The sequence below is a fragment of the Microtus pennsylvanicus genome, chromosome 2, assembly GCF_037038515.1.
Source record: "Microtus pennsylvanicus isolate mMicPen1 chromosome 2, mMicPen1.hap1, whole genome shotgun sequence".
In the NCBI taxonomy this organism is placed as follows: Eukaryota; Metazoa; Chordata; class Mammalia; order Rodentia; family Cricetidae; genus Microtus; species Microtus pennsylvanicus.
This window is the reverse complement of record NC_134580.1, coordinates 104165927-104190591: the sequence shown is the minus strand read 5'-3', so window position 1 is coordinate 104190591 and position 24665 is coordinate 104165927. Positions and strand designations below refer to the sequence as shown.

At 42.7% G+C, this 24665-nt stretch overlaps 2 protein-coding genes across 2 annotated transcripts in view; one reads left to right on the top strand and one right to left on the bottom strand.

Moving 5' to 3' along the window:
- The window catches only part of Fgf7 (fibroblast growth factor 7), a 53759-nt gene extending 35300 nt beyond the window's left edge, over positions 1–18459 (bottom strand). The window contains exons 1-2 of the mRNA XM_075962046.1: positions 18184–18459; positions 17045–17603 (exon numbers count right to left, since the gene is read on the bottom strand). Of these exons, the coding sequence (XP_075818161.1) occupies positions 17045–17330 (286 nt within the window). The 5' untranslated portion in view covers positions 17331–17603; positions 18184–18459. The remainder of the gene's footprint in view (positions 1–17044; positions 17604–18183) is intronic.
- Positions 1–24665, top strand: part of Fam227b (family with sequence similarity 227 member B) — a 151457-nt gene that overhangs the window by 80403 nt on the left and 46389 nt on the right.

The window sequence follows — 24665 nt, the reverse complement described above, 5'->3', positions numbered from 1 at the left end:
GCACGCGTCAAGCAGAAAGAGTCGGTATGCACATATAAATGCAGATAGATCTATGTGCATGTCCCTCAAAAGTTTCACATCTGCTACAATGTGGAAATCACTTCAGAAAGTAAAGAGAACAACCAAGAATCATAATTGTAAGCTAGTATTTTTTCTATCCATTTTCCATGTGCTTTGATAAAATTGTCTTTGCTCTACAATACAATTATTCTATATGTTGATTTTAAATTAGGAAAAATAATAGAGTACACGTGACTTGAGGTAGACTTTTTGATTCTGTGTTGTCTCTTTGTTCACAACACTTACTTCCTGAGAGCTTTGTACCCCCGTAAGAATGACAGGCACATCTGCCATAGAGCACGATTTCATCTGGTACTCACAAAAGCCCAGCTGTTTGCTGGGCCGAGAGTGCATGCCTGCTCGGGGTGTGCTGCCCTCCTCTGCCTTGGGCCTCTCTTCCTCTCCTGATGTATCTGCATTCCTTTGCTTTCTCTGCTGAGATCACCCCATCGCTGCTCCCTGCTGCCGTCCCCTCAATTGGTCACTACTCTACTCTGTTCTTTTCCCCCTTTCTCTTCACAATGTGAAGTTAAAGGCAACAATACCGAGTGTTTTGTTTAGATCCTGGCTCTGTATCACCACTTTCCCCGCACCATATTTGTTCTGCAGGTAGACAGGGCACAGCCAGGCCCTGGTGGGGCTTCCCCAACTGCATCCGTGGCATTTTTACTTGTCTGTCCTCAGAAGAAGTCTGCCATCAAGATCCTGCACCAACCGCCCACCTCCACTCCCACCCCCACCCCACACCTTTCCTGCCGCCCCCACTTCCACCTCTGTGTGCCGATGCCCACTTCTAGAAAAGTCCTAACTCTCCCCATGTGTCCCCTTTCACCCCTTGGGGTACCTTCTGAGAAACTCCACATTAACCCACCGAGCTCTGTTCTTCCAAGGAAACTAATAGGTAACAGCCACAAATTACCAAATTACTTCCTATGGAGGCACATTGAACAGTGCTATTTTTTTATTTCTGCATACTTTATTACCCAATGCCACCTCTCCAAGTAATAAATAGGAACATTCCCTAAGACACTGATCTTCAGAATTCTGCCATAGTTAAAATGAAAAATAATTTAAATAAAAAGCTAATGTCTTTATTGGGAAACAGTAAGTCATATAAAATTGTCAGATGCATGGGAAAGTGTGGAGCTAACATTTCAACAAGGAAATAGTAATATCATAGGGAAAGCTATCTACTCACAGTTCTCTAATTTCAAATGACTATAATATTATAACTTAATTTGACTATAATAAAAAATTAGAATTTATTTAGTGTTAAAAAGTTTCAAATATATCATGTTATTTTTATTTCATCTGAAAATATGAGAATAACTGTTTTAAATAGTTGTGTATAATCTTTAAAAACTGGACAGCTATTATCATCTAAACTTAATAGATAATGGGCATTTCATACAAACCAAAATATTAGAAAAGTTAACAAGACATAAACAGTGTTGAAATAAAAAGCCCATTTGTTTTAGATTAAAATGCCATGAAGACAAAAACAAATTTCAAGTGGGAAAAGTGTCTACGTTTGGAATAATAATGCTTAGTTTTTCACTTTATGATGTTTAACCTGAAAAAAAGAGGAATGACAGAAAATGTTCCTGGACCAATCTATGATCTGCAAGGTCTTTACCCAGGAGAAGCGTGAGTCCATCTGTCAGTCAGAGCACTGGACTGAGAGCACTTTTTACACGTCTAATAGAACATATTAGAACCATTAGCAATGAAAGACACCCCCAGCTTTCTGAATTGTCAACTTTGTCTCTTCGTTAATTGAAAGATGGCTCAGAGTTTATTGTTTTTCTTCTTTTTCTCTCCTTTGATTTTTCAAGGCAGTCTCACCCTACAACCCTTGTTGACTTCAAACTCATGGCAATCCTCCTGCCTCAGCCAAGCCTTCAAAGTGCTGGAATTATAAGTATGTGAGGAGTGTTTAAAAAGCTAGGGACATTTGGAATTTTTCTAGCCCATGAGAGCAGACATAGCAGGCGAGCACAAGATGTCCCTGGTGTTCGGTTAACACTACAGGACTCTCTGTCCAGCTCAGACCTTCATGGATGGGCTGCATTGGAGCTTGGCCTAAACCTTATGCTCTCTAAAATGAATGATGCCTACGTGAATGACATTAGACACATCAGAACAGCTTTTTGATGTTTCTAAGTGGATACTTCCAAGTTATGGTCCCTCTGGTTTGTCTCTGCCATTTCCAGCCTTTCTTCCTAGCCAGCCTTTTGATTGGAATGAGCAGCACACACTTCATATAAAAAATAAGGATGTATGTAATAATTAGAAGTCCAAATAGTGGCATGCTAAGACACAGAGAAGAAAACAGTTGGACATGTTAAATGAGTGTCTGATCCAAATAGCAAAAACTGAGTTTGTTCTCTGGGAAATTAAGGTAGATAAGTATAAAGAATGTTGAATAAAATAATCGGTATATACTACTACATGCAAAGCTCTGGTCTGGTAGCTGAGGTGGGAGGTGAAGGCTAAGGAAGGATAGGTGATAAGGGAGCTGGGAAGACTTAGTATACAGATAGATAGACCTTGGAACTCTGACCCTAAATTCAAGAGGAATGCAATAATCTGTCAAGGGAAGAACAGTATGCCTCCTGAGTGCATGGTATTCTATTGTCCGCACATTGGCCTTCACTACTAAGCAATGTGGAAGGCTTGGACTGAAGGGCAGAGGATTCCATAGAACAGTTGGTAATCTGGAATCCAACAGATGAGAAGTGTACTGAGATGGAAAAAATACAACTGACGTCATTATATACATACTGCAAAGTGTGAGTTTCCATAACTTTAAGAGACAATAAATTAGCTGGACACAATAGAAACTTTACGTTGCCAAGTAGAAATAAGTAGAAAAAAAATTGAGACTAAAAAAAACTTTCTTAAGTGCTGAGTTGAAGGAAACTATTGAGTGTTTTCCTGACTCCTGTCTTTGCATCTTCTGGCTTAATTCAAGCATCCCTACTATCCTGGGTACTAAACTGGGTCTATGGAACAAAAATGAAACAGGAAACATCCCTGACCTCAAGGAGAGCTACCCAGAATATTAATCATGCCTAAGAATTACTAAAAGATAAAAGTTCTTAGGTATAATGAAAGTGTATTGCTTGTGGAGACTCACTGTATGAAATTAGATAGTAATAAATTCAGTAAAATATGTTTCTTTAAAAATTTACACAGCTCCATGGTCAATATAGATTGTTAATAATAAAAATTATAAATTATTCCATGCTCTGTTTTTCAATTGAATTATTTTTTTACTTTGTATTTGTTTTCTTATTTCTTTGTGTATCCTAGACATGAATCCCATGTCAGATGAATAGCTGGTAAAGATTATTATCTTCATTCTGTAAGCTGCCTCTTCACTGCTTTGATAGTGGAGCCAGGCAGTGGTGGCGCACGCCTTTAGTTCCAGCATTTGGGAGGCAGAGGCAGGCAGATCGCTGTGAGTTCGAGACCAGCCTGGTCTACAGAGCTAGTTCCAGGACAGGAACCAAAGCTACAGAGAAACCCTGTCTCGAGAAAAAAATAAAAAACAACCAGAAAGCTTTCCCGGTGCCTCTTGAGTTGAAACATATTTCCCACTTTCTCCTCTAACAGATTCAGGGTCTATCAGGACTTTATGCTGAAGTCTTTGATCCATTTAGAGTTCAATTTTGTGCAGGGTGAAAGACATAAATCTGCTTTTGTTCTTCAGCAGCTTGCCTAGCTCAGACGTAAGGTAACTTTGAGATTCCATCTTACCCTAGTCAGAATGGCTAAGATCCAAAACACAAATTATAGCAAATTCTTGTGTGGGTATAGAGAAAGGGGACTACTTACCCATTACTCTTAGAAGTGAACACTGGCACAGACATTTGGGAAACATTCTATAAGTTCCTTTAATACCTAGAAATAGATCTACCATATAGACCAGCTATACAATTCAGCATCCTAATGCAGAGACACTTGCTCATCCATATACATTGTCGCTCTATTTATAATATCCATGAAATAGAAACAGCCTAGATGCCTATCAATTGATGAATGGATAATGAAATTGTGATATCATGGAATTTTATTCAGATATAAAGAAAAAAATGAAATCAGCAGGTAAATGGATGGTGTTGGAAATGAGCATCCTGAGTGAGGTAATCTAGACCCAGAAAGGCAAATGCCACATCATCTCCCTCCTATGTGAATGCTAGCGTTGAGTTTTTAGATATGTGTACTTAAATTTGAGAATCCTTAAAAGTCAAAAAGCTAGAAAGAGGGCATGGGGAGGGATGCCGAAGGGCAGAGAGAACACAGGTGATATGAATGGGAATAATGGAACAGGAAGAATTAAGTGAATTGGGGGATGGGAGCCAAGGAAAAGGACAGAGTATGGCAAGAGGTAACTAACACTGAAGACCTTCAAAAGCCCAATGGAAACCTACTGCTCCAGAAGCTTCCTAGGCTATGCAAGTGCACACGTATATAAAAGGTCTTAAACGGTGTTATCCTATAACACAGAGACAATGCCTCTCCCAAACAGCACAGGGAATCTAACAAAAGGCCAGGTATAGTCTATCTCTTTTCAAGCTGCTGGTCAGCGGGATACCATGACTGCCAAACTTTATTAGCTATTGCCGTTGCCCTTAGTCATCTTCTAGACTCAAAAAAGACTCTGTTGCTGGAAACACCACATCCTTGGGCCATGGAGCATGGAGAAAGCAAGCTTCATCCCTACTGGCTAGATTTCAGAGTGATGAAAGGCACCATAATTGAGGAGAAAGGTAATGAACAATCCTCCCAGCTGTGAATGAGCTATAGTAGCAACTGGCCTGGCACGATACACCAGGTGCAATATGGCATGTTCGTTATAGTGGTAACCAGGCATTTTTCTGCTTGAATATGGAATTACTGCTAACAGGACCAAGAACACATGACCAGGTAGTTCATAGGATGTGTTCCACTGTGAACACCCTGAGCATCCCTTTATATAGTACTTATCCCCAGGTGGGCTGAAATTTTTCTAGTAGTACGTTTTTATATATCAATGAAGCTGCAGTATACTGTACAACATATTCTCTGAATCTGTCTCAACAAATACCACTCTAATTACTAGAAAAGGCATTGCAACTTCAAGAACATAGAACTTCTAAGCTATTTTATATGATGCTAGAATCACTTAAAGTCAGTCATGTCACAGTGCATATGTAATGTTCCAAAACTGCATTTAACACTCGTAAACTAAGAACCCAAATACACTGTCAGTGCCCTAACTCATCATCTTTGCTTCCTTTCTGTTGCCTCGTTATTTTTTATTGGTCAGAGTTAAAAAAATAGCTTAGAAATTAATTGAGAGAATAATAATTACCAGCAATGGAAAGAAACAATTTACCCTTAAACTATTAAACCACCCCCAGAAGTACTGCTTCGAACAAACTCACTGCTGTTTATTGTATGTGCTTTTGTGTTTGTTCCATTTGGACTTAGTGGTGTCTAGGGAGAGGGAAAGCAAATTATCTGTATCTGTCCCTAAAATTGACTCATTTCTGAAATTAACTTGTATGTGTGTCTGTGTTCTGTAATAAGTATGCAGATACTGGCTAATAAACAGAGTACAAGCATCTCAGTAAATCTCAGAAATGCATTTGGAGTGTATTGTTCAGCGTCTTTAGCAATCTGTAAGCAAAAGAAACTGAAATCACTACACCAGCTCAAGAGACAGAGCAACAGGTGAAGATGTTTCAAAGTGGGGGACATTTACTCAATAGAAGATAATGCTGAGTACTCACTGAGCTATATTACAAGGAAGAAAGTTTTGTGTTTATGTATTTTAATGTAAATTGTCTCGTGGCATGATACAGATTAATATGTAGTATGTTAAAGACACCAATCAAAGTGTAGTGATGCATGGTGGAAGCTGGAAGTCTGTTTCTGAGTTAGACCTACTTGCGTGCACATCCACACTCGGCACGCTGCTTCCCTCGGAACCTCCACCAGCCCATGCAGGTGATGGATGGAAATGGACAAGGTCCTGTGAGCAAAGCCCTGGAAAACAGGCTGGTAGTGACAAGTTGTATTACTATGCCAAAATAATGTCGGTGCCCTGTGTTTTCACCGGGGGAAAGACAGTACCTGCGATGCCTTCTTTCCTGCCTGGGAAAGTTATTTTCCCTGGGAAGCGGGGTTGGAAACGGGGTTGGTGAAGCAGGCAGCAGTACTATACATGTGCCGGTAAGGCGGACAGGAGACCACACTGTATATGCTGTCATAATGCTTGTCTGGGAATCCCTACACTCCCTCGCGCGATGCCACTAAACACACAGCCAGGCCCCCAGACCCACTCCCCTCCCCGTAAGTGTGCTAAGCACCCGAGGATTCCCAGGAAAGCATCCATCAGCTCACAGAAAGGCTATTGCTCTCAGTACGATCAGCACCAGCGTTTCTTAATTAAAGTGGATGACACCCAAACATGATGCAAATAGGACCACATAGAATTTTAAAATGAAAACTGATGTAGCAATGAAGAAAATGGCCTGGCCAGTTTCCTCAGGCCTTTTTCCACCCCATGAGATGAAGAGCGTTATCACAAGCTTATATTAGGAGAGAATTTAAGAAATCCTTAAAGTAGAGAAAAAAATTCACCAATTCCAATATTGGCATACATACTTTAAAAGAATTAACTTCAATTTTAGCCATATTCTTTAGTCACTTCAAAAGATGTTTTCAGTTATATGTTTTATATATGTGTGTGTGTATGTGTGTCAGAGACTAAATTCAAAGTTTTATAAGAACAGCAAACAAATTTATTTCTCTGTAATGTAATGATTTTAATGTAAATACCTAATAAAACCATTACAATACTTTAAAAGATCATAAACTTTAAAGTAAATCTTTAAAACTGAGATGCAGATTTATGCCCATCTTCTCTAGGATCTACGTGGTTCAATGTCTGACCAACTTCAAGAGAGTAAGAGAAATATGAAGAGCAAAGTAGGCAGAATCTTTCCGTGGCCAGAGTCCATCCATGAGTCTATGAAGTAGCCATACTATTTCATAGACTACCGTTCATAGACAGGAGCTGAGATTTCTCACACACAGACACCTCAATAGCCTTACAGAAAGAATGCAGGAGGTCATCACCATAATTCTCCTCTAAAATGGTAACCACGTGTCTGAAAACTATTACAGCTCTGCCTTCTTGGGAACTATTACAGGAAAATGAATTCCTTTCATAATGATAATGTAGCCTTTAGAGCAGTCATTTGTATGCAGCTGACTTAAGCAGGTTACAGTTATGATAAAAGATTGGGAAAAAAGAAAAGAAATATGTGCTGCTATCCAGAAAAAAAAATGTTCATTTTCCAGCTAGCAGCATAACTTGAATTATGACTTTCAAAAAAAAAAAAAGCTTCCCTTCAAAGGAAGTCATCATCTGAAATAGAGTGGTCTCCTTTTTCATTCATTTTATTAAACAGCTTTTGATACCTTCCTGTGGCACAGTAATGAAGACCTCCCCACAGTATGATTAAATTTTAGTTGGAGATACTTATTTTTTAAATAAATATTTCAATCAGATAAAATCTGATGATATATTACGAGAAACTGTTCTCATAGAGATTTTTTTAAATTTTTGCTTTCAATTATGTGCATGGGCGGGATTTTTAAATACGCGCATGGGTAGGAATACAGTGCTTGGAGGCCAAAGGAAGGGATCAGATTCCCCATGGAGCAGGATTGGATGTGAGCTGCATGGTATGGGTTCTAGAAACAAAACTCTCTCTCTCTCTCTCTCTCTCTCTCTCTCTCTCTCTCTCTGTGTGTGTGTGTGTGTGTGTGTGTGTGTGTGTGTGTGTGTGTTCTCGCGCTTTTTGAAATAAAGAAAAAAATTAGGATAACCATTGTTGAGTTCCACACTGATCCTAGAGAGATGCGGAATTGCTCTCGTGTCCAAACCTCGCCATCTTAACAGTGCCTTAAAAGGCATTCCCTCAAGACACCTGAGCTCTCTCTCTTGCTGCATTAGCCAATCCCTGTCCTCTAAACTTGCCCCTCTGCCTTGTGGCCCTCCTCTAAACCCAACTAAACTGTTAGCTCTCCAAAAACACAAGCTGTAAAGCTGTTTACCACTGTATCTTTAGTTTCTCAGACTCTTGAATTTAACAAAAGAATGAAAACAGGAAGGTGTCATCAGCCTTTCAAAATTTTGTATGATCCCTTTCTTCTTAGTGCAAAGAAAGGGAGAGACTGTGCCTCCTATATAGATAATGTCCCATGGCCCCGTGCCTCCCCTCCATGAATGAGACAAGCCAGGGATGTGGTCAGAAACATCTAAAAACTCTGGTAAGACCCAGAGATGCTCTTACTTACCAGGCTGCTGCCACTAACACAAATTGAGAGCAGCCCCCGTGGTTCCTGCTGCTCCTCATTTCTCTCTCCCAGATTATCTCTCCTTTCCTCCTCTCTGCGCTGGTCCCTGGGTTGCCTTCTATCGCTGTGCTTAAACACTGTGACCAAATGCAACTTGTGGAGGGGGGGGGTTGTTTCCTCTAACAACTCCCAGTCCATCTGTCACTGAGGGAAGTCAGAGCAGGAACTCAGGCAGGAGCTTGGAGGCAAGAGCTGAAGAGGACACACAGAGGAACGCCGCCTACTGGGTCTCTCCGCTTTAGCTTTCTTATGTAGCCCAGGATCTCCTGCCATGGGTGGAATCGTCCAGGAACTGGGCCCTTCTACATCAATCATTAACCAGGAAAACACCCCCGTGGACATGCCCAGACTGACACAAACAAACCATCACAAGGGCCATTCCCACTAGTGGGTAGATTCCCACCCTAAAATAACCAGTCTACCAATTGTTTTCTGGTAGGACAACAAGGGTTTTTTTTTTCTGCCTCCTTTAAATACAGATATTCCTAAAGCCAATATCAAGTATAAATTATTTCTTCTGAGTATACTTCTTGATAAATAAACAGGTAAAAATGAGAATGAATGTTGAGGAGGCCCACAGCTCTTCCAAGCTTGGTCTTCTTGTTGCCCCAATACCTAATCTTTCAGTGTCTCCAACCTCTTACGCAGTTGGCCTTGATAACAAAACACCTTTCCACTGAAGTCTTGGCCTTCCCTAGAAAAACTTAGCCAAATGGCCTTTGGGAGATAATTTTATTTTTGAAGGATAGATAATAAGAAAAAATGAGGCATATTTTTCTTTTATTTCAAAAAAGCATTTAGTTCTTATTTGCAACAACTTTTTTGATGATTAAACAGTATATTTTTACTGACAACTGATTTTAAATATATAATCAGTTAAGTGACAAATATGTTTAATAATTATAACTATTTCTGCCTTCTTCCACTGGGCTAAATGCAGCACCCTGGGCCAGAGGGTGATAAAAGGAAGAGCGAGAGCCTTCCGGGTTGAGTGCTAAGTCCATGCAGGGAGAGCCAATGGTAAGCAGGTGTCTACCTGGGCATGGAGAGGACTGAGTGCCACTGGCCCTGTCACCTTCTAAAATCTCAGATGAGAGGCTCTCTGGTAGTTTTCCTGTCAGGTTCTGTAAAATTTCAAATTTCTAAATATCTTGGTGAATTAATGAAACTTGTTACTTATTGATAAAAATTGAAATAACTGCATCTTTTGCCGGAACTACTTTTTGATTAGTAAAATAAAGTTTATTGTATGGAGCACACATAATAAGAATTGTTCAGGGGCTGAGAGATGGCTCAGAGGTTAAGAGCACTGCATGCTCTTCCAAAGGTCCTGAGTTCAATTCCCAGCAACCACATGGTGGCTCACAACCATCTGTAATGAGATCTGGTGCCCTCTTCTGGCCTGCAGGCATACACGCAGAAAGAATACTGAATAATAAATAAATAAATATTTAAAAAAAAAAAAGAATTGTTCAGTCACCCTGGAGCCACAAAAGCATTTTAGGTTTCGGTAGAATAAATAAGTCTATAATTTGTAGGTTGCCCAGACATAGCTACAAGCTTCATCATTTCCTGTCAGGAAAATAGTCCCACATGGCTGCCTACAGTGCAGATAGAACTCTCATTCAGACTTCGGTCTCACTGGAAATATCTGGATTTAGCCCTTCACCACTGTAAGAATACGGTCTTGAAGCAGACTGACAGGCACGCTTCTGTCTCAGCATAACTGAGCTCCGCTGGTTCTGAAATCATGGGGCAGTTTTGTTGTGTGACCTTTCATTTCAGACAAACAACTGAATGATAGGTTGGTTTAGTTCTTGACTACTCCATAGATGGACCTCAGTTTGCTCTCAGGTTTCAAATTAATGAAATTTAAATGTTCTACCAAAAGCCAGAATAGGGAGAAGAATGGGAACAAAGGAGCTTTCTGTTGTCAAGTCAGTTTGGAAACCCACATGTATTATTTCCTTGAAGCTGAAGCTAACCATAGAGTAACATAAACTCAGAGAATTCTGCAAGAGACGAATTCAGCATTATTAAGTGAGTATTTCCCAGTCAACCATCCAGAGAAACAGCTTGAGGAAACACCACTAATATCTCGGGGGACGTCAGTATTCTAAGAAACAGACTTTGGAAAAACTGCCGTAAGGAAAACATGCAAACTGGGTTGATTCTGAATTTTGCCTCAAATATTTCTGTCAATATTATCTAGAAGTGCATCTAAAATTCAAATGCAAACATAAAATGGGAAATACTGTGGAAAATGAAAAATATGCCGCTTAAGGAAGCTGAAGCACGGTATTTAAAACTCTTGAAATATTCCTCTGCTTAGGATGGGTCTACAGGTAAGTTCAAAACCAGAGTTGAAACTTGGCCAAGAATTACTTAAACGTTCAGTGACTTTTATCTCATTTTTAAGTATGTCTATGGTGGGAGGAGACTGTGCATCTGTGAGTACGGAGGCCTACGAAGTCCAGAAGAGGGTGTGGGAGCTCCTGGAGCTGGAGATGCCTGACATGGTGCTGGGAACTGAATTCATGGCCTCTGCAAAAGGCAGTGTCTGCTCTTAACTTCTGAGCCATCTCTCTGTTCCCTGTCCAGTGACTTTTAACACAGCTTTGCAAGCCATGTGAATGAAAAAGACCTTTCATTTCAGCCTGTTTGGAATGTAGGAAGATTAGCGGTTACCCTTTTCTCCTATGTGTTATATGCCATATGAGAAATTTAAATGTAGAGATACTGTGTTTCCACGGTGATTCTACAGAAGTTACCGTTCTACCAAAACTATTTGCTATTTAAAAAAAAAAGTGAAGAAAGTACTGCCTTCGTGTTTTGTAAATTCCCAGCCTTGCAAAGATGACTAGACTGGGAACATCCCTTGGGGACCTATGGTTTTGTCCCCACTGGATTTTCTAAGTTGACCAACTGTCATTTTCAGTCTCTTGCCTTCGTTTACTCGTGTGGCTCTGCGAGAGAAAAGCCCAATTTAGAAGTGTCTGGGTTCACAGCAGACACTGGTGTCTGTGCCGCCCTTGGCCTCCCGTTCCCGCAGGGCCTCCCGTTCCCGCAGCTGTCACAGAGCAGCTGTGTCCCCTTCTTCTGTCATGCTACAGGGCTGCCCTCACACTCGTGTCCAGGCTGGCTGAGCACATGTTGATGTCCAGCGGGCCTAGAAGAACGCCTTGATACACAACTCAGAGATACGTTCCTCCAGTCTGGTGGTGGGGCCAGTTTAACTCCCTAAATGCCAGCGCTCCAAAATCTTCGTAAGCATCCCTGAGGCGGCTCAGGCTGCACCCCATCCCCCAGCCCTCACCTCCCACCTTCCACCCCCCAAGTAGAAGTTTGCAGTTCTAGCTGTGCACAGCGTCCCTGGACAACTGTAAAGAATACTGATTTCCTGTCTCCTCCCCTCCTGGTAGGATTTTGATTCAATCGAGCTACGGTTTCCCAAGCGCACTAATGTCATTCCCACAGTGCAGTAGTTCTCAGCCTTGGACGCATCTCAGAATCATCTAGAGAGCTTTTAAAATTCCTGATGCCCAGACTGCACCCTAGATCAAGTTAATGAGAGTCCTGGTGCATGGGATCTGGCATCAGTATTTTTTACAGGTCCCAGATGAATACAATATTCAGCCAAGATTGAGAAATAGAAGGGAAAAAAGGTCTAGAGAAAGCAGCTCCTTCCACGTGTCTAAAATCTGCCTTTTTTCTACTGCCTTAGGTCATTCTGGCCTTTGGTTCTCCTACCCCACAGGCTGTGGAGAGAGCTTCTACACCTCAGCCATAGGAAAAGGACCGTCTGATCTGGACTAATGCAGAGATGACGGTAACATTGAAATGGTCAGTTCAGGGCCGGAGAGATGGCCCCGTGGTAAAGAACCTGTACTGCTCTTGCAGAGGACCTGGGTTTGATTCCTATCACCCTCATCAGGCGGCTTAGAACCCTCCCATAACACTGGGTTCATGGGACCTCACACCTGAGTCCTCCACTAGACATCTATGCAGTAGCATGCACATACCCACACAGACACACTAATCAAAGCTAAAAACCAAAGCATTAAAAACTGAGCATCTCTGCAGTAGCACGCACATACCCACACAGACACACACACTAAACAATCAAAGCTAAAAAAACTAAGCATTAAAACCTGGTCGTTTTAAGTGAGGTAATATTAAGAGAGCATATTTGTGTTAATGAAGTTTCTAGCATTTAGTAAGTTTCAGTTACTTGCCGTAACTAAATATGGAAAAAACAATTGAAAACTGAGTTTTCATAGAGTAGCTAACATTTCTAAATCTGCCCCTCAGCAATTTATACATCCCTCATATTTAAAAGACTTGATATTCCTTTAATAAGGAATCCCAGTTGCCAGTTCTAGAAGATTCCAGCTTGTCAATCATTTCTAGGATTTTGTTTTGCGCATGTGCTCCACAGAACTCTATAGCTTTTTGTGGATAAGGTCTTTATCCTTTTTTAAAAGGCAGGTGTTGCGTTTATAATTTTGATTCTTTATTCTGATGGTATGGGTTGCTCTTCTAGAGCAGTTACTGAGAACTCTATAGGACCCGAGTATGTTTGCACTCTCGGCGTTCTGAGATGTTGTGGACTGGGAGGCCCTATAGAGACTAACACAGACAGGAACCCATCCAAGGAATTGTTGACAATTGAGTTGCTGAAGGTTCTGTGGCCAAAGTCAAATCCAACAATGCTGTGTTTATTTGTGTTCCGCCAATTGTGAGGCCACATCCCATCACAGCCTACCAGTCCAAGAGCGAATGTTGCCAAGCCATTGGCCAACTTTCAGAACAAATAACCCTTTCTTACTTTGTGACTAACAGTGCTCAAAAAGGCAGATGGGCTTCCTCCTGGATCAGAGGCTTCTGGTCATCAAGGAGTTCTCCAGAGGAACGGATGGTATTAACTATTGTTGCGAACACAATATTTTAGTGACTAAAGACAAACAAAGCAGGAAACTGATCGTCAGGGGCTGGGTCCTCTGGCCCACATCTGTCTCTCGGAGCAGTTGTCGGGCACCCAGCTCACTGCTGCCATCTCTCACTCAGCACCTCAACTCCCAGCTGTGTTATTTTTGTCAGGTGTGGAGTGATTGCCTCTGTCTGCTGAGGAGCTGTCTGCTCCAATCATTATCTAGAGCCAGCCGCTGGCCTTGCCTCCAAGAGGACGGTTCTGACAACAGAAGCGCTGGAAGCATTGACCATTCACTCCCTGGCCCTCCACGAAACTACTTACCAACGTTCCCCTGCTGCGAGGGCTTCTGCGTCTATTCTTCTTGTTAAGGTCCAGTTCCGTCATTTCGAAACCTACTGTAGAGCTGAATGAGGGGCCACCAGAGAGAACAGAGAGGAGATCTGTGACCCCTCCCCACCCCCCTTGCACTGCCCTAAGGGGTTCAAACAGTGGTCTCCTCCTCCTGAATTCCAAAATCCATACATTCATCCTTGGTGAACTGTCTGGAGGGGTTGAGATTCTTTGTTTTCTTTCTTTGTTTTTTACTATACAGTTTACTTATTCTGATCTAAACGATATTTTCTGCAAAATAATCTAACATGGGGGAAGACTGAAACAAAGGCTCCAAACACCACTGAAGTGATGTTTCAATTCCCCTGAAGAGCTGAGGTACGGCACGTGACCTAACACCAGCCCCACCTGCCTGCTCTTGGTACACCTATCCCAGTCCCACTACTTAAGGAAGCAAGGGTGCCGTACCCAGGTCTTTCGCCTCTTCCCCAAGTGCTGGTCCATATCTATCAATGTCTTATAAAGCATATTCCCTGGAGGAAAATATGTGGTTCAGTGGGTAACAGGCGTGCTTAGCATGTGTAGGACCCCAGGGTGCCATGCTTCGCTGGGGAAGCAAGCAGCCTGCCAAGTATTATTCATATCCTCGGGTCATGTTTCCTTTCACTCAAACAAAAGCCAAGAGAGTGGCTAACGGAAAGAAAACGAAAACCAGTGCCATTATAAAGGGCTTCCAAAGACGTTCAAGGACCTGCATAGAAATGGAAGGCATCAGACCATGGGAAGGAAATCTGGGCTTTACTTCTGAGCTTTATTCCTTTCTGAATTCTGCTGCCTTGAATCCAGTTACTTTGAACTGTCGTTCTAATGACAGCAGGAGGGGAACCTCCTGGTTGGATCTTTGAGCTGATTCTGAGGACTGTGAACCCATCCCCAGCTTTTGTGATTGCATTTCGCCTGCCTCCTCTTGGGCTGATGTAAACAAGCCCAGCTGCCCACACTCCTTGTACCTGGATTCCGTATCTTCAACCTCGCAGGTGCCCTGCTTGTATTCATGCTTAAAATGAGCAAGGCTGCCTCAACCAGCAAGTGATGCTTATCAGAATTTTCTCTGAATAAATTATTTTCCTTTTTTCTTCTATCTCTTGGGATTTCCTACACACAAAAATGCCTTGACATCTGTCTAACTTTGGAGAAACCTTACCTGTCCATTTAAGTAGGCTGGCAGGGCCATGGCAACCACTTTATAGTTTGGTTAAAAGGTTCTGGTGAGGTTTTCTCTTTCTAGGAGATTTTACTATCTTGAGAAAGTATGTAAGTTTAGACTATTAAAAGCTTGTAAGGGAAAGTCATTTGCATAAACTCTATCAGTCTCTTTGAGTACAGAGGTACTGTGATGTGGGACGAGACTTTTGTCTGTCTTATTACTCTAGAATCAGTGTTGGGGGAAAGGGGAGAGCCAAATGGGCTTTAGGGCTACTCAAGGGTAACCAGGCTTCAAAACATAAAATGATTTTACCACTTTGCAAGTATGTACAAATACTTGAAATTCATGAATTCAAGGAATTTAACAAAACAAAATAAAAATCACATATATGTATGCATTCCAATTGTAACTGCTTTAATCTCAAATAATTGTTCATACTCATTTTTTCACTGAATTTTATCTCCCATTATTTTTTACCTTTTGCATGAGTTAGTAGAAAGCACCCAAAGGAATTAGTCCTTAAGTAGAAAAAGCCTACAGTCCAGCTATGATAACCTCATTATGAAGTTTGAAATTAGCCCTAGCTGCGTGACTTATTGTGGAGAGATAGCAGACACTTTTAGCTCCTTCTTTGGGTGACAGTTGTGGAAAGGGATGGTTAGGCTTCTTTGCACTGTATAGTACAGTCCCTGATTTAGAACACAGTAGACTGTGGCAATGAGAAAGGGTTTTGAAAACTTCATCCATGTTTCCAGGTTGAAGGATGGAAAAACTAAGAACTTGTCCCCAGAGTCACTTACAGACAGGGACAGAACACGTGCTGCTGTAACTGCCGCTGAGATTCTGACCTTCCCCCAGATTCTGTCATCTATGGAAAAGCCAAATTCAATGGCTCACATAGAAGCAGCTATCAGTTTGTTTAGCTGAATTCCATAGCACTAGTCTTCCAGACCTGGCAGGTTCCTTTACCCACAATTTCCATCAGCCATAGCTTAAATGGAGGTCCATCATTTTCATATTGGAAACAGAGTCCCCAAACTCTTGCCTATTGGTCAATGAGGTTAGATCTCAAAGACTATTTGGAGAACAGATAAGGAAAGGTTGGAGTGACCCTGTCACAGACACTCAGCTACACTGTTAACCTCCACGCATCCTTTTTCATCTACGCCACCACACATATTACCAAACACACAGAGTCAATGCTGTCCACTTATTAGTAATGCTGGCAAACCTGTCTCCACCTGTGAGTTTTAAATGCTTAAGGCGACCGTTGAGTGTGCGCTCTGCTGAATTTAACGCCACTGAAATTAGTTACTAGTTGTAATCACTAGATGAAAATGCAAGCCCTGACATTCTAAGGAGAAAGGGTAGCTGGGGCTTGAGGGGAGAGTGGGGTGCTCCAGCTGAAAGGCTTGGACATAATTTCTCTCTACCTCACTTCTGCTTCCTCACAGTTCTATTCCTCATAAAGCAACATAGAAGTTCCATGGCAGAGACCCATGGAAAGATCTGTCATCTGTTGGGTAGGGGACCAAAGAATCTAATACAAGCTCATTAGACTAAGGATGGTTGAAGGCACTGCAGACCCCCTTCGGTGTTAGAAACACACAGCTGTGGATGCTCAGAAAGTAGATTCTGAACCGGTTTGCACCATGACAAAGTCCTTTCAAAGGCAACACAACTTATAAAGGCAGATCCCGTCTCTGTTCCTCAGACCCGGGGCTGGTAGTTTGGTGAACCCCTACTGAGAGCTGTAAGCAAACCTCTACGGACTTTGCTAGGCGAACAACATATGTCAGCCTGAGGACTGTCTGTGAAACGTTTTCTTACCAAAGAGCGTTTTGGATTTAGGCCACAGTGTAAGGATTTTCCACTGCCTTGTGCTGTCAGTTCCAGCCATAAGATGAGTACACTTGCCCTGTTCTCACAGATATTTTAGAGACTTGTTGCAGAAACCCCAATGTAGAGAAATTAGGAGTTGGTACTGCATTGCCCCCCCTGCCCCACCCCAGAAGAAAGAAGAACATGCCACCAAAAGGTGAGCTTTAAACAAAACAGAAAGCTCTCACCAGGGCTGTAATAAAGACGTCACTTACTGTAACTGTTCTTCATCTCCTGGGTCCCCTTCACTTTGCCTCGCTTGTCAATCCTCAGATACCACTGTGTGCGACAGAACAGTCTCCTCACCCTTATATCCCCTCCTTCCATGTAATCATAACTCCGTGTGTGTCGCTCAGGGCTCGAACAGTTGCCATTCGTGGCCGCTTGCTCTGGAGTCATGTCATTGCATGCTAAAGACATAGTGCCCACTAGACAGACGAGGTGGAGGCAGGACCTGTAGAGCAGAGGTGGCAGGATCCATGTCAGTATCCATTTGCGCATTATAGTGTAGTGCTCCGGGTGTTCATGAATAACATAATGAGAACCGAATCCTGGGCTGACTGCCACTCCTAGGTCATGGGCCTCCTCCTGTCTGGGCACTGGAGATTGCTGTGAGAAAAGGTGGTCGCTCTTTCCAGACTCTTAAGTGTATCTCTTAGCTTCGGATACCAATAGCAGGATTCCTCCTTCAGTAACACAGTTGAGAGATGAATCCTTATACACACGGCTTTTGCAGCAAGGCCAGTTGCTGTACTGCCGTGTGCTCCTTGACTTCTGTTCACAATGAGAGATAAAGAATGGGGAGGGGTGGGGAGGAGAGAGGAAGAGAAAAGTTGGTTGTATCAATTTCAGTGAGTAAGTAGTATAACACACAGTGTAGTTAAGCATCGAAGGCACGCTTAAAACACCTTCCACAGAGGGTATTAGCATCTTTGCCACTCTGCATGCAAATTGAGAAGAGCCAGGCATTAAGGGAGAGCCATCACAATAAAACCGCACCATTCATTCCGGTTGCTGTCTTGCTAAGAGCTCCCTGTACTTAGAGCTATTGACTCAAATTGAGTTTTATAGCCACTATCAGTGGAGGACAGACGCTGTCCCTGGATTTCATTAGCATATGCTTTTACATTGTGCTTAATAATTATTTCCCCCTAAACTGCCCATATTTTTCAAGTTAAGTGTCGGGATTGCTCTGGAGAGCTTCCAGCTTCTCTTTCCATACATACTCCAGCATATTTCTGCAGATATTTACGGTTCAAACGCCTTTTCCCCCCCGCAGTACCGTAACCACAGAAAGAGAAAACCTTTCAGAAGAGAGTCAGCGTTTCTGTAAAGACAAATAACAGTAACTTACTTGTTCTGTTTAGAACAGCTGGGTACACAAGAGGTCCGTGTCTGCTGCCTGCCTCGTGCAACTTGAGCCTCTCTGCTGTAGCTACAAACTATTTCTCAGCTGAGAAATCCTCCAGCAGAATCATAATTGTTTCCATAAATCAACAGGCAAAAGAGTTTTCTCCGTGTGTGAGCGCGTGCGCTTGTGTGTGTGCGTGGAGCCTTTTATTCAGAGATTTTCAATAAATACCTTTGCTGACCTCATTGGAAGCAATTAAAACTTAACCAGTGAGCTGTTTGGTGGATGAAACAGCAGGGCTAGAAGGAGGCTTGTGTAATGTTGAGTGGTCATAAGGGGGAGCTATGAACACGGCTTATGTTTAAATCTACAAGTGGGCATCGGCTCTGTGGAACCAGCCCTCTGATTCTCAAGCAGTTACAAGGAGAAAGGGAAATAATGTTAGATCTTTAAAACACAGCCGCTGCTCAGACCTTGGAAACATTTCCAAGAGCATGTATACAGGCTTTTAAATAGTTAGACGATCTTTATGTTATTTTTTTAGTCTTATTCTCTCATATATTACATCCAGACTGCAATTGCCTCTCCCTCCCCTCCCCCCCATTCCCTCCACCCATCTCCCTGTCCCTCAGATCCGTGCTCCCTCCATCTCCCCTCCGAAAAGAACAGGCCTCCCAGGGACATCAGCCAAACACGGCATAACATTCTACAATAAGACCAGGTACATGCTATCACATCAAGGCTGGACAAGACGACCCAGTAGGAGGAAACGGGTCCCATAAGTAGACAAAGGAGCCAGAGCCCTCACTCCCTCCCACTGTTAGGAGTCCCACAAGAACACCTACTTAGCCATAACATATATGCAGGGAACCCATATGGGCATACAGGGACCCACACAGGCTCCCTGACCTTACATGGCTTTTTGTTGTTGTTTTTTAATTGGGGGGGGGGGGGAGTGGTTTGGTTGGTTGGTTTGGTTTTTTGCAAGTAGAATACAGGGGATAGTCCACCACTCAGGGTCTGAAAGCAGGTATTTCTAAGCAAGCAAGGACATATCTTTTCCCAGGTATTACACCATTGTGTGTGAGTCTTTAGGCTGAGGGATCTAGCTTCCTATTGGATGTTGATTCTAGCAAACAGTGTGCCCTTGGACCAGTCACTGGACTTCCCCATGGCTCAGCTCCTGCTTCAGGTGTTAAATCAATGACCATGTCTCATGGGGCCGGTGCTGCTCTGTCGCTGTTACATCCTGTGTCTTGTGATTTATTTATACTGATGGTTCACGGAAGCAAAGGGACACATGATTGGTAAAACTATTATTCTTTTATAGGAAAATGGTTTTGCCTTGGTGTTTGACTTATGCCCCCCTTGAGAGCAATTGCATAATAAATAACTGATAAACCCTGAACAGAGTTATAAGGTCATTAACTAATGGACGTAAGAGGTCCCTTTTGCTCTCCAAAATGAGTTCCGGCCTATCCTTTACTGAGCAAGCCTGTATTTTATATTTAGTATGAAGCCATTGTATCATCAGTCCAAATGAGTATTTAAGTACTAAAATTCTCTTTTCCACATACCCCCCAACCACACACACACACACACACACTCACACACACACACATACAACTTCGCACTTAACATACACTACCACCAGGTGGTGCAGGTAGACCAAACAGAGATGGAGAACTAAATTGAATCAATGATGAGCCTGTGCGCCCCTTTATGACGGTGCTTGTCGGGGAGGGAGTCAAGAGCGCAGCATATTTTAAACATACCCAGTTGTCCTTGATTTGCAAAATATTGAAGCACTGGGGCTTTAAAGCGGAGGAGGGCGCACTGTTCTATAACCGCATCTATTGACAACTAGAGGGCTCAGAGCATCTCAACGTGTCTTGCCCAAGGGAAGGGAAGGACATGTGATGCTGTTCTTGTCTTTTTAGCAATGTCCCATAGTCTGGGGGCGGGGGCCTAACAATGAGAAGCTTCTGAATTCCTAAGAGCTGGCATTTCCTTTAGAGCAATGAAGGCTACGCAGTCAGTTCTCAGTGCACACTGCAGAACGTGCAACCTCTCCGTAAAACCTGCTGCAGAGGAGCACCTGCAATCGCGTTGAAGATAAGTTATAAAATGATCTGAGTCATGTCACTGAGCACGTTAGTACCAGGCAGGGAAGTGTATCAGTGGTTTAAATTCCTTTGGAAGTTATTGATTCATTTCCTTATTGGAGAATAATCGATTCAAGATGGGCCCACGATGGGGCAAGGAATTTCCCTCTGGTCCTTTCTAGTCTTACTTGTTGGACATGGTTTTCAGTGAGCAGGCAGTCTGGTTGTGTCTAGGTGGGCTGCTCTCATTGTCGCTGAGTTCCCCGGTGGCGGTCATCTTCTGTTTCTTCTGTCCTGCTCGCGCAGCCACGGAGAAGCACTGAGCGCCCTGGAGACCCTGTTCTTCACTGTTTCCAGACAGAGACAGCCTCATTGTTAGTTGGAAATCTCTCCATCCTGTGCATTTTAAATCTATAGGGAAAAGATCTGCATCTGAAAGCGGGTGATGGTGGCGCACACCTTTAATCCCAGCACTCGGGAGGCAGAGGCAGGCGCATCTCTGTGAGTTCAAGGTCAACCTGGTCTACAAGAGCTAGTTCCAATCCAATACAGCTAGGGCTATTGCACAGAGAAATCCAAAAAAGAAAGGAAGGAAAAAAAAAGATCTGCATCTTTTCTTCAAATGTCCTTAGAGGTGAACGTCAGGACCTGGAAAGCCTCCCACAGAAGTGGTATCTCATACTTGCCCCATGTGCTTTGGGAATAAAATACATTGGGAAATACAGAGAGCTTCTTTCATGGGATCAATGCCGCATCGACCACCTCCTCTTCCTGAGCAGTCTTCGTTGCCGTCCTCTTTCTGGGGACGGGTAAACGGTAGACACTCTGGCTTGTGGAATCTTATGTTTCAGTTTTCAGTTTCTTCACGTTTACACACACAAGCTATACGCATGTATAGAGGTGGTCTTCACTTTATACCCCAGCCCCTTCAACATACAAAGTGTCATGACACACAGACATTGTTTTACGTGATGCTTTTATTTTCACTTAGTAAAAATACAAAATTTCCCATCTCGGAATTTAGAAAGCTCGCTTGTTTTCTAGAGTCGTATGCTTGTCATTGGATGAGTATATCGCAATGTATCCAACCAACCTCCGTGAACATTTACCTTTCGTCCATATATTTTACTGTAGAAACATTATAATGAATGCAGTTATAAATACGCTATCTTATGGCACACAAATATAGCTGTAGGGTCAGTTCCCAAAAGCAGTCGAGACATCTGTCTTCCAGTCCCAGGTAAGAAAGGGACTCTTGAAATTGGGATTCTTGATTAATTCTTATAAAATGACTGTGTATGTTGTGCCGTACCTCTGACACTGGTTCCAAACTCTGTCCCCTCCGTGTTCCTACAGCTGACCCCACACTAGGGATTTGTCGTCACCATTTCCTGTGTGGTTTCAATACATAAATCCAGCCTTGACTCTGGATCATACTGTGCAATCAGCCTTACTTATCATCTTGATTCATCCATTGGAACAAATATTTATTCACTAGTTCTGTGCTGCCAGATGCTGGGTCTTCCCTCTGAAGGCACAATGGTGAGTCTTTTGGAAGTGATCCCTGCCCTTCCAGAGTGTGCATTCCAGCAAGAGGACAGCATAAACAAGGGGATCTGGGGATGGTACGGGGCAGGGAAACCAAGATCTTACATTCCATGAACCAAAGGAAGGGCCATGCTACTGCTCACAAGCGAGAGCCCGACCAGAAAGAGCAGTGTGAAGCTGCACCGGCAACCATGGACTTGACATTGGAAGCCGTGTACACCGCAGAAGGAACTTGGGCTCATTTTGAAAAGAATGGAACACAAGAAGACAGACCTATCTTTCCTCCATCAGACAAACATGACGGACCTGGTCAAAGACAGTAATTTAAACTCAGAAGAAAAGCCATGATGGAGCAATCCTGAGGTCCTTGACCGTATAAACAGCTCGCATGCCTTTGGCATGATGCCGTAACATTTAAACACTAATTGCACATAAGATGCAAATCGTGAGTCATGCATTCAGCGTTGCGGTGTGCCTGTGACTCAACTTATAAATATCTCGGTTTACAAATGCCATTTGAGTCTTTGTATCCCCGAGTCTATAACAAAATTGCTTCGTTTAACTTTGTATTTATAAAAACTCTCTGAAATGCTAGTCCAAATTTAAAATTCTTCAAATTGTATGTCTGACTTTAGTTCTAATGCAAGAGCTATTTGGGACTAGTGGGCCACTGTTTGATTGGTTGTAATTTCAGTACAACTAAGGCACACTGATGCCTTGTTCTTGGTGGCCTTGATTCCCCAGTCCTTAAGTTACTTCGAAACTTGAGAAATGTCCTCCTTGACTATCCAGTGCTGCCTGACTTTGACAGAGCAGTATGCTAAAGGAGGACTTTGCGACTGGGCTTATTGCATTGTTTCTATAAGTTATCATTCTTAGATTCCGCATTAATCATCCTCATAGCAATGCAACAAAATTTGGAGTAGTTAAAAGCATTTTTACATGCTTTGTAGATGTCAATGTGTCAGAAAAAAATGCTTTAATTTTTTATTTCATTAGTTTTATAACTATGACTGGTCAGTACTGAGTGAGCTTTTAAAAGTGGAAGATACAAGTAATTTTCCAAAGAAAGACAGGCAGAGTGCTGTGGGGAAAACCTGTCTTCTCTTGAGGTGCTCGGTGACCAGGGCACTCTAGTGGGCTGGTCCCTTTGAAAAGGGGGCACCGTTCACAGAACCACAGACAGAGTCTCTTTGGGAAATTAATCCTTCAAAGGGAGCTCTCTGGTCAGTAATTCCCTCCAAAGAACTGTTACCAGTCAGAGAGTAGTGTTTAAGACCACAGCTAGCACCTGTTCATTCACGTGGAGACAGATTTGCCCTTCCTGAAGCGCTTTCTGTCTGTGTACAAGACAAGCTACACTTACCACATGCATCTCCACCTCACTCTCCCTAAGCCTGGTAAGCCTCATGCCTCTATTCCTGTCTGTACTTCAGGGGGCCACACAAGCTTCAGTTAGCTGGGTTTTTTTTTTTTTTTGAGAATCATTTTGTGTGCAACTCCTGAGCATACACATGTAATTCAAATGTTTGGTTTCTTCTGCTGATCTTTCTTATGTCCATATAGTGCATGCCCCAGCCAAGGAACCTTGAAGGATAGAAAGAGGCTGTTTTTTTTTTGTTTGTTTGTTTGTTTGTTTTTCGAGACAGGGTTTCTCTGTGGTTTTGGAGCCTGTCCTGGAACTAGCTCTTGTAGACCAGGCTGGTCTCAAACTCACAGAGATCCGCCTGCCTCTGCCTCCCGAGTGCTGGGATTGGTTTTGACTTCTCTGTAATAGTCAGTCTCTGAAGGATAGATACCTGAGAAACAGTGTATCAGTGTAAAACATAAGATTGTCACAATGTCTGGTAGACAAGAGAAGGGCCAGCAGTGTAAAACTTATGATTGTCACAATGTCTAGTGGATAAGAGAAAGGCAACTCTTACTCCCCTATAAGCCTGGCATCCAGTTGAATACCCATGCTAGCTTTAAAGATCACTCAATGTTTTTTCTCAGTGGTATTTCATTGGACTGAATCCTTCTTATCCGTCTAGTTGATTACAAAACTTATCAGTTCTTCTGCTACAACTTTTTCCATACCTGTTTCTTCTTGTCAATTATTACTTCCATGTCCTAGGTGAATTCCTTGTTACTACTTACCTTAACAGTTCAGGATTCATCCCAGGGAATGGTGCTGACCACAGTGGGCATGTCTTCCCACTCAATTTATCTCCTCAAGACAGTTCCCACAGGCATACCTGGGAGTCTCTCAAGTGGGGCTGGAGCTCATCAAGTTGATGATTTAGACTAATCATCACAACTATCCCCATCAACTTGACTCCCAAATGCATCCCTTTGAGCATGGCCACCCACCACATGGATAAACCGCCAAGTTCTGCTGTCATCTAAATGTAGCCTGACCCCCTTAACCACAGCTGGGTCATCTGTGTGCTGGCCCTGGGGGGGGGGCACTTCTAGGGAGTGCCTTTTGAGGATCAGAGAACCCCCTACATCTTAGGCTTTCTGCCTTTTGGTGAACTTGGATCTTCACAAGATGGAACCTCTGATGGGTAAAGGTTTAATCTTGGGAAATCTTCCCTGTTTTCCGAGGACAGCACAGGAAGTTTCTCCTTGGTGGCACTGACCTCTTCATCGCTTGCAGATGTTTTGTCAGCCCAGCCTGAATTATTTCCGGCTTTGAAATTTCTGAAAATTGAATTCATTGTCTTTAAATTCAATTTCACTCAAGTTCTCAGGACACCGTAAGAATGAAGTCATATTGCTGACCCAAATACCCCGTGGGTGGCCCCTCGTCCACTCCGTGCTAGAGTTCTCCCCCCCCAGTCCATTGTG